Below are 11141 nucleotides of genomic sequence, written 5' to 3' on the forward strand. Positions count from 1 at the left end.
CCTGTGCCCATTCCAAGATAGGACGGACTTCCTCCATCAGTGTGAGTCTCTTGGTACCCCCTTGCCTCTGGATGTAGGACACTGCCAGCTTGTTGTCCATCCAGATAAGCACGTTCCTCCCTCTGAGGACTGGAGCAAATGCCATGAGGGTCTGGAAAGCCACCCTGAGTTCCAGTATATTCGATACTATATCCTGGGCCTGGAACTGCCATCGGCCCTGTGCTGCTTGATCTTGACAGTGAGCTCCCCAGCCGCTCTGACAGGCATCCGAAGTAACTATTATGGGATCTGGGGGAACTATCAGCTTGTATTTCCTGAGGTTGGTCAAGTGTGTCCACCACCACACTAATTGCTTCATTGGTCTGGAGATGGTAATGGTCTGACGCATCGATACTCCATCCCACTGCCTCAGAAAGGAGTTTTGCAGGACTCTCATGTGCCATTGTGACCACTGCACCATGGGCAGGGTTGCAGCCATGGACCCTAGCACACTCAAGCAGGTTCTGGCTGGAAGATGTCTCGCTGATAGTAATCTCCGCATCTTCTGTACTAGAGGCTGAATCTTCTCCTGAGGGAGTTGTACCCTGTTCAATTTGGTGTTCAAATCCGCTCCCAGGAATACCATATTTTGCGTGGGTTGTAGACTGCTCTTTTTCTGGTTGACTAGCCAACCAAAGTCCTGGAGAGTCGTGAGTAAGATCCTCTGATGACACAGCAAAGTTTCTCGATCTTCTGCCAAGAGTAGGATGTCGTCCAAATAATGATGGACTCGCAGACCCTTTTCCCTGAGGAATGCAACCAGGGGTAGGAGGACCTTGGTGAATGTCCTGGGAGCCGACAAGATGCCGAAAGGAAGGCACTGGAATTGGAAGTGGCTTTTGTTGATGGCAAATCGGAGGAATTTTTGAAAGGCGGGATGAATTGGAATATGTAGGCAAGCGTCCGATAAATCTACTGAGAGCATCCAGTCGCCCAGGTTCACTGACAGAAGTATGGACTGCAGGCTCTCCATTTTGAAGGCCTCTATTTTTATGTTCCTGTTGAGATTTTTTAAATCCAATACAGGGCGTAAGTCTCCGGTCTTCTTCTTTACCAAAAATAGTGGGGAATAGAACCCCCTCCCCTTTTGATCTGATGGAACCTCCAGGATTGCCCCTTTCTCCTTCAATTCCACTATATATTTTAATAGTAACTTCCTCTTGATTAGTGAAGATGGCAGTCTTGTTGATTGGAAGTGATTTCTCGGAAGTTTGCCCATAAACTTCCACTTGTGTCCAAATTTGATTGTGGAAAGAGTCCACGGGTCCTTTATATGGCTTGACCAAATCTGTACGATGTCCTTGAGCCTGGCGCCCACATGTGCTGGGTGGGCAGGCGAACCTTCAAAATGACTTCTGCTGCTCCCCTGCCGGGGTAGGCTTGGACTTCTGCATCCTTAGGAAGGAAGGTCTTGTGTTTTTCCAGTCTCTTCTAAACTCCCTACCGGGACGGTAGGATCTAGCTTCCTTATATTTCTCAGGAAGGTTGCGCCTGAAAGACAGACACTTTTGGGCCTTGGGTCTCCTGTCTGCGGGAATTAATCCCGACTTTCCTCCTGTTACCTTCGAGATAGCAGTGTCCAATTTAGACCCGAACAGGTTTGAGCCATCGTATGGAATTCTGCACCAGTTTGTTTTAGATGCAGTATCGGCCATCCATGGTTTTAGCCACAGGGCCCTTCTTGCCCTGACTGAGGCTAGCATTGATCTTGCCGAGTACCTTATAATATCCACTGAAGCTTCTGCCACAAAGTCGCCTGCCAACTTGATCTCCTGAAGAGAAGATATTATTTTGTCTACTTCAGCACCGTCTTGGAGGTCCTTCTCCACCCGGGTTGCCCAACCTGATATGGCTTTAGCCACTGCTGCTGTGGTAATTGCTGGTCTGCAAGCACCCCCAGCCGTGGAATATGCTTTCTTTAATTCCAGATCCAATTTCCGATCCAGAACATCCCGAAAGGAAACTGCGTCTTCAATAGGCAGCGTGACATGCCGTGCAAGACGCATCAAGGAGTAGTCCACTACTGGGGCGTTCATCAATTAATTGACTTTTGACTCCTTCAGAGGATACATGTTTGTCAGTCTGTTGGTGAGACTGGCCCGCTTATCAGATCTTTCCCACTCATCTTTAATTAGATCCTCCAGTTCACCTATAAAAGGGAAGTTTTCTGGTTCTTTTTTTAAATTTGCGAAATATTTCCGAACTTTCTGCGGTTCCACTTTATCTTCTTCCCAGCCTAGCGCTTCTTTAACTGACTTTGCAAAAGGCTGTACAAGGGAGAAATCAAAACCTGCTGACCTATCCTGATCCTCATCTCCTGAGGAGGGTTCTGATGCCTGGGGCTGATGGGCGTCTGCTACCGATGTGCTGGGCGTAGGCCTATCCATTAGTGGTGCCTTTGTCTCCCTTATGGATTCCCGCATAGATTCTCTTATGAGCTCCGTAGCCACTCTAGCGTCTAGTTCTTTGTCCTTTGCTGCTTCATTGAAGCAGGATCTGCAGACTAGCTTGTCTGGCAAGGCCGGTGCGCCGCATACCCAGCAAGCGTTTGCTGCAGGACGGGTGTGGCGGCTCTGGCGGTGTGATGAAGGTGACCGTCTGCGGTGTGACCGACTATGACGGGAGCGGCTGCATCGTGAGAGGCTGTGACGTGAGCGGCTATGTTTTTTGGTGGCAGGAAGAAGATCTTGAACGGTTTCTGCAAGACTTCTTGCTTGACGCATGACTTGATCTCCCTTCACGCCTGGAACTTGCGGCTCTTGACCTGGTAGGGCTGCCAAAAACGCAGCGTTAGTGGTTTGGCTCTGTTTTTCTCTCCCCTTCTTCAATACTTACCAATGACGGATGGCCTCTTACTGATGGTGGTCTGCGCGGGCAGTGGTCTCCATAGTGATAGTGACAGGAAGTCTGAAGAGTAATAATAAAAAATATATATATATATATATATATATATATATATATATATATATATATATATATATATATATATATATATATATATATTATATATTCCTTTTTTTTTTTTTTTATTCCTCTCTCTCGCTTTTTTTTTTTAAAAAAAAGCACTAGACAGTCTAGTTAGATGATCCAACTTACCTGGGCTTGCTGAGTTGTTTTCTGGCAAAGCAGAGCAACACACGGCAAAATTCAGCTCTTTTTAGGAATCCTCAGCAAAAAACACAGAATGAATGTGTTTTTAAATTTGGCGCCGCCGTCGAACGCCTCGACGCCATCTTGGAGAAGGGCATAACCTTCTCAAGGCAGTACCTCGCTCTGAGCACAATTGCAGAGCAGAGGAGGAGCGTCGGCCGCCATGACGGTTCCACAGCGGTGGACAGCAAGTGCCAGCAATCCCCCTAAGCAGGGGAAAAAGATTATATTAACAGAAAAAAGGTACAGGCAAAGAAAAAAGGAGACCACTGCAGTATATGAAGCTTCTTTAAAGCTTACTGTGCCAGACGTCCAGACGCCCCCTGAGACCACCAGACCGGGGGTTCCCTCCATAGAAGCTCCTTTAGAGACTGTACAGGAGGGACTTCCAAACAGGAGAGGCTTGAACCTGCTGGGGCGAGTGCAGTAAGAGGCTTTTCCCAATCTGTCAGGTGAGGATAAAAAAGAGAATGCAGCGGGGTGTCTCCCCTTCAAATTTATAGCTAACCAATCCTGTCAGGTTGTGGGGGCGGAGTCACAACCCAGTGTGTGCTGCCATGGAGGCGTCAGGAAAGAAGTCTTCAGTGACCCTTGTTTATCTTATATTGGTAACAGAATATAATTTAGCCTTAAGGAAATATCTGAACAATTATAATTGGAATTTATGTCTGCCGCTGTCCGAGGCCAAGAGACGTCCCCCAGGGACATTTCTGTGCTGATGAGGAGAAAACACGATCCTCCTCCGATCCCCGGAGATTTCCCTGCGAGTCGTCCCGACCCGACTGAGGATAAAGACAAGTGAGATCCTTCCCTTTCTCAGGAAAAATCTGCCCGTCTATTGCCAGCTTTACTCTGTCCCACCCGTTATTTACCTCGAGATCTACAAGCCACCCATAGCCAGGTGCACAGATGTCATACAACCTCCACAGCCAGGTGAGCAAACATCACAAGCCACCCATAGCCAGATACACAGACATTATACATTACTCATACCCAGGTGAACAGATGTCCCATGAGGCTGATGGCCAGGTGCACAGACATTGCACACTGTTCATACCCAGGTACATAGGTGTCCCACGCTGCCCACAGCCATATGCACAGATATTTCATGCTACCCAACACAGGTACATAAATAGAACATACTGTCCACAGCCAGATGTACATGTTCCAAGACATCCAGAGAAAACTGAGCCAGTCACATCAGTCTCTGTACCAGAGGAGCTTACACTCTAATGTCCCTTCCCCGTCACACACTGTTATTATTATACATTTATATAGTTCTGACATATACCGCAGTGCTGTACAGAGATCACTGAGCCAGTCACATCAGTCTCTGTACCAGAGGAGCTTACACGCTAATGTCCCCTCCCCCATAGTCACATCAGTCTCTGTACAGAGGAGCTTACACTCTAATGTCCCCTCCCCCATAGTCACATTAGTCTCTGTACAGAGGAGCTTACACTCTAATGTCCCCTTCCCCCACAGTCACATCAGTCTCTGTACAGAGGAGCTTACACTCTAATGTCCCCTCCCCCCACAGTCACATCAGTCTCTGTACAGAGGAGCTTACACTCCAACGTCCCCTCCCCCCACAGTCACATCAGTCTCTGTACAGAGGAGCTTACACTCTAATGCCCCCTCCCCCCACAGTCACATCGGTCTCTGTACAGAGGAGCTTATACTGTCACTTATCTTTGATTTTGTTTCTCTTGTGTCTCATGTGATGTCATGTGTATCAGATAATGTAAATGGTTACTTTGGGGGAGAGTAAAGCTACTTGCACATTGCTTCCTTTCAAAAACTCAGAAAAACACACGTGTGTTTGCTGCATTTTTATATTGTTTTGGCCGTGTTTCTGGTGCATTTTGCACCTGTGAAAAAAAAGACATGTGACTCAAAAGCCGCACCAAAAACACAACCTCACGTGCATTTTTAATGAGTTTTTTGATGTAGTGTGAATTAATTTCAAAGAGGAAGTGCGTTTTTTTTTTTTTTGCAGCATCAGCAAACATGCACCAGAAATGCAGTAAGGAGAATTTTACAAAACAAATCAGTTTGAAGAGTTCCAAAAGATTTCATAGTCATTCGTTTTTCTTCCGCTTTTTCTGCTTCAAGAAAAATGGATCAATGTGAAAGCAGCCTGACTAATACTGGAGAGAAGAGAATCTGGTGCAGCTCTGCAGAGAAACCAATCAGCTTCCAGGATTTTTTTGGCAAAGCTTAATTGAAGAAGCTGAAGTGAGAAGCTGATTGGCTCCCATGTACAGCTGCACCAGATTTTGCACTCTCCAGTTTTAGTAAATCTCCCCCTTTGTGTTGTAGAAATGACTTTGAGGATAGTCATCTTTTGCCCCCTTGCTGTTTGTGGTGAGTGGTGACATCCCAGCAGAGTGACGATGGACGCCCCATGCTCAGTCACACCGGATCCACATTTCATTCATTCTCTGTAATGAGCGCTTCTGGAACAATTCTAAGTCCAGGGAGCACTGGGCGGGGTGACTCCTCCCTCCTGACTGGCTCCACCCTCAGCAGACCTCCTATATATGAAGAGGTAGAAGTGCAGCTGATCACAAGTTTGTCTGATAAGGAAGCAAGATGACAGATACTGTGAGTATGAGCACCGATGGAAGCTGAGAAAATGGGTTGTGTGGAAGTGGTTGGTTCAGTGGTGCAGTGTGTGGGGTTGCTGGGTGTGGGAAGTGGTGGGAATAATATTGCTGGGTGTTGATATAGGTTGGTGTAGGTTGCTGGCTGTGGTAGTGGTTAGTACAGTAGAGCTGAGTTTGGACAGTGGTGCATATAATGCTGTTGGTGGTGGATGGTGGTCAGGACATAGGTTGGTGGGGGGTTGCTGGGTGTAGGTCAGGATTAAAGTTCTTGCCCTTCTACTTATTCAGATTATTTAGGGTGTGATGAATACATTTTGATATCCTGGCACAGAGCTGGGTCTGCCATCCTGGGTACTCTTAGTATACGGTATATACTGGGATGGCTCAGACTAGCCCCTTCTCCATGCTTGCTCTTAGTATCTTGTTGTTTGCATATCTCCCCATCCTTATTTTTTAAATTTGTGCTATTAACCATTTGCTGTGCAGTTTTATAAATATAATGGTCCTATTCTGAGATGTGACCTGTCCCGTCCCTCTGGGTTACTCCATTGTGGCAGATCATTACCTCTCTCCATGCAGGATGGAAGGTGGGGAAGGGGGGATATTCCAGACTAACATGCTGAGTACAGTAACTGCATCCATGAGATGTCTCTTCTGTCTATTATCTATTATACAGGGTGTAATGATCATCCCTTTGTCTATTATACAGGGTGCAATAATTCTCTCTTTTTCTCCTATACAGGGTATTTTGTATAAATTCAGCCTCAAACCCGGTCACTCCATAGAGGTGAAGGGGTTAATTCCGGAGGGCTGTATACAGTAAGTCCCGGTTCTAGCCTTGGCTACTAAGTCTATAATATACGTCTGATCTCTGTATAATACATTTTTTCCAAAAGTACAACTTGTAGAAGTGTGCTCTGTATACAATACATCCTACTGACCCCTCCTCACTGGGAATTTGGGGGGTGTGGTCCCTCAAAAAATACCTGACATCCAGATTTTTTTTTTTTTTTTTTTTTTGCTCAGATCAAATTTAGCTCCAACATTTGTGCTTCTACATTGTGACAAAATGTCATCCTGGATATAACGGTTTTGCCTTAACAGCTATCATCTGAAATCTGACAACTGACATACATTGTTGTCTTTCTCTCCTCTTGGACCCCACTAACCTGTGTAGCTGCATTCTCTGTGGAGAAATTAATCCTCAAACTTGCAGTATAAAGTACTTTGTCACTATCTCATACCTAGTTAGAGGTCAGAATGACAGCAGGGAATGAAAGGGCACAAAGTAGTAGTGATTTCTCAGCTCCTCCATCTCCCAGCAGTGACTGAGCAGCTCAGCTCACCTTCTCAGCTATAACTTGTTCAGCTCCCCCTCCTAGTAGTGACTCTTTACCCCAGTTCTTCTCTGCAGTGTAGTGGAGCATCATGGGAAATGTAGTTCCAAAACATCTGGCGTGCCAAGATTCGCCATCACTGCTCTACACCCTCTCCCAGCAGTGACTCGGCACCTCAGATCACTCTTCTCTCACTAGTAGGATGGGAGGGCAGAGACCAGACTTGAGTGACTTCACTGTTTTCTCTTGTGAACTTTCAGGAAGAATTGTTCCGCAACTACAAATGTCAGTAAGGGATTGCCTTAAAGCTTACTTATGACTTGTTTATAATCTATTCATAAAGTATGTCCTTATCCAGGCTACGGGTTCACTTTAGGTATATTATAATGTGGGGATTTGTATTTCCAGGACCCCATTTGTTTCTGTTTTTCAAACAAACTCTTTTGCAAGTTAAAATTAGCTAAAGTTTGAGCTTTATGAATTAAAAGTGGTAGAAGTACCTCTGATACCCATGGGAGGACCACTGGTGAATGACTCGACTACAATATCCAACAAGGTCAGCTGAGCAGAATAATTGCTGTTTCTGTCTTTCTAGGTTTGCCATAAACTTGGGAACAGATGAGAAGAATTATGTGCTACACTTTAACCCTCGATTTGACTACTCTCAAGATAAGAAAATTATAATCCTGAACTCTATGGTGGACGATGTCTTTGGAGAGGAGCAGAGGGAAAGCTGCTTCCCCTTCCAGGAGGGGTCGGATACCACGGTATGTCTACACTGGGAGGGGCAGGACAAATGTTGGATGTGGAAATGTAGCATTACTGTGTTCATTTTGGACACATAATATACTGTACAGCGCCAAAAGGTGCAGTAGGCAGCCAGTGATGGGTTTAGGTGAAGGGTATATAGGCTTTTCTATGTTGATCACAACTTCAGCTCATTCCATGAAGGATGAGAACCTTCCACATAGGAAGATCCAATGGATTCCATCGTGCTGCCATTGTGTGCTATGGTATATCGAACTAGCAATTTTTCAGATCACCAAGTGTCAGAATTATTGGCTTGTGAAATGTGTTTGAGATGTTAAAGCAAGAGGATGAAACACTGATCAGGAAATCCCTGACATGGAATGTCCCCTGTAAAGGCTCAATCTGGGGAGTAGTGTATAGGGGGGTTGGCCAGGAATTGAAGCTCCATAGCAACATGCTAGATCGGTTATGGAGAGACCAATGGGGGAGGAATGCAGGGAAGGGAGCAATGTGATTGACTGGAGAAAGACAGACAGACCGGGTATGGTCCAATGTGTGTGGTGGGGTGGGAGGATACAAGGCTGTGACTAATGTGGGTCCTGGGGGTAGGATACATGGAAGGGTGTGATTGGGAGAAATATGGGTGAATAACAATGTGTGTGGGTTTTGTTTTTTTTTTTTTTGTTTTTTTTGGGGGGGGGGGGGGGGGGGGGTTTCAGGGAATGGATATTACCGCTGATAGCCCTGTTCCTCTAAATACATCTCTGGGGCAGAATTCTTCAGAAGTGATCATGCTTGATTCTATATGGGGTAGAATATGAAATAACTGACCCACAAACTTATTCTCATTTTATACCAAGTCAGTCATAGTAGATGGGACCCTTGGTCAAAGATGCATATGTATTGGAGCCATGGCTTGGACAGTGGCAGATGGGGCCCTTATCAGGACAGATATGTATTGGAGCCCCTGGAAGGGGGAAATGGTTTATTCATATAGAAAATAGCAGAAGATATTTTGTTCATGGTGATCTGCAGATAACAGACACAGTATTACTGAAAATACCAACTGAGAGGCCTAACCTTCCCATTGTTATGCAAATATCAAATGGTAAGCTCAGCCCCTTTTGACATTAAGCCCTGCTCCCTAGGATGCACTGTCAAATGCTAGAGCCTCAGTGCTCAGTTGTGTCATGGCACTCCGGCACTTTTTTTTTTTTTTTTTTTTCCTTCAGCATGTAGTGTAGCTGGCATGGCATACAGGAGCCTTACTCAACATTTTTGCCACAGAAACCCTTAATCTTCAGGTAAACCAATTCATTGTCAGTGGGGAAAAAATGCCCCTTATATTGGTGACTGGTGGTAAGAATGCTCCACTTACAGTGGTGGTCCAAATGCCACTTGCAGGCAGTGAGAAGGATCCTTGGTGTCATGAAGCTGGCCGTGCCAAGAAGTGGTGGGCCCTTAAATAGGCACACAATCAAATGGGATGTTAATCCACCCCACTCAAGGAACCCCTTGAAGCCTCTTAAGGAACTCTGGGTGATTATGGCTGGCAGAGGGACTCAACTAGACAACTATTAATCTCTTGAAGGCTTCAGTCATTGTTCTAGGTGACAGATACACCCAGACCCTGTCACTAAAATATTGCAACACACACACACACACACACTTTTTTTTTTTTCCCCTTAACTGTTTTCTGCAATACATAAGACAAGCTACATGCATCTATCTTATGAAATGACCGTTTATAGTCCAGCGAGCTGACATTGTGCCATCTCTTTTCTTACAGGTTTGCTTCCAGTTTGAGCAAGACAAGATCATCATAGAATTACCTACCGGAAATCCTCTCTCATTTCCAGTCCGTTTTCCCATAGAAGAGATCTCGTACTTGTCCTTGAGGAACCTTCAGCTCAAGTCCATCACACTAAAATGAAGAAGCCTAAAATAGAGGAGCCGCCTGTCCCACGTGTCCATATCCAGGCTCTGTGAAATGGCCACAGTGGATGAAGAGGAGAAAATTCTTGTATCCTGTTTTGTACACCCCCCCCCCCCCCCCCTCCAATCTGCATCCTTGCTGCTCATGTAGACATATATTGTGTTTTGCTTAGTTCATGTATTAGAAATGAATTTCAAATAAAAACAAATTTGTGTCTGATCAAACCAATTTATTTGGCATTAAGCTGACTTTGGGTGGATTGCTGTAGTCACTCACAAAGCACTGCCTGCTGCATAGCGCCCTCCTGCTGGAGGTTTGTTGCCTTACTTTTTAAAAAGCACACCGTAACCAACAGAGGGTGCTAATGTTATATTCTGCCTGCGTAGTCTTGGATTTCCATGACCTGTGAAGGACTAAACTTCAGTCCTAGAAGCTACCCCTTAAAACCATTAACCTCTAATACCTCCCACAAATGACGCGACAAGGTGGTGGAGTAAATGGCCTTGCCGGCCTTTTATTAATAAAATATAAAACCAATAAATAACATTTTTATAAATAACTTTTAATAATAACTTCTCAGAAATTATTGGAGTCTAGGAGGGGAATACACCCACAGGTCACTGCATAGGAACTCTTAAACTTTTTAAGGCCTCCAGTCGCTAACCCCAGACTGTGAGACAGTACCCAACCTTCTCAGTGACCAAACTTTTTTCCCTTCCTGGTTAACCCCTCGTAACCGGAAGGTACATAAAACAGCCCATATTATATATGGGTACAAACCGTGTAAACTCTCCATACCATCAATCTCCTCCTCCTCACAGACCCAAACCACTGCCACCGCTCACAAGGGGTAAAACCTTACCCTTGCGAGCACCTCCACACCCTCAAAGCTCGCTGTACCCCCTCCTGCAAACCAAGCGCCCAAAGATCAGTGCCCACCTCATTAAGATGCACCCCATCACTTCTAAGGTACCTCCAGGTGTCCACCTCCAACTCCCTATGCCGTATGGTCACTCCCCCGTTCCTCATAACAAACTTGCTGACCTCCTTGTTTACCTTTACACGGGCCCTATCAACCTTTTTATCGGACAAAGCCCAGCGCCATGACCTCCTACCCACCATGTCCGACCATACTATCACCATCCCAGGGAATGCCGCCTGTAAACGTAAAACATCACATTTTATATCCCGGATGAGGTCCCTCATAGACCTGACCCCCATGTCATTGCCCCCCACATGTAAAACTAAGACATCCGGAGCCCTGTCCCACCGAGCAAACTTGTGAACCTTACCCTGTTCCACATCATCCCTGACAACCCA

General features: G+C 45.6%; 1 protein-coding gene across 1 annotated transcript; it reads left to right on the forward strand.

Annotated features, from left to right (window-relative positions):
• Positions 1–3746: 3746 nt before the first annotated feature.
• On the forward strand, positions 3747–9845 carry LOC141102490 (galectin-1-like). Its single transcript, XM_073591429.1, has 4 exons — positions 3747–3797; positions 6541–6617; positions 7731–7902; positions 9675–9845. Exons 1-4 carry the CDS (start codon positions 3747–3749, stop codon positions 9816–9818), a joined length of 444 nt encoding a protein of 147 aa, XP_073447530.1. The 3' UTR covers positions 9819–9845.
• The last annotated feature ends 1296 nt before the right edge of the window (positions 9846–11141 follow it).

Source organism: Aquarana catesbeiana, linkage group LG07 (assembly GCF_042186555.1).
Source record: "Aquarana catesbeiana isolate 2022-GZ linkage group LG07, ASM4218655v1, whole genome shotgun sequence".
NCBI classification, from domain to species: Eukaryota; Metazoa; Chordata; class Amphibia; order Anura; family Ranidae; genus Aquarana; species Aquarana catesbeiana.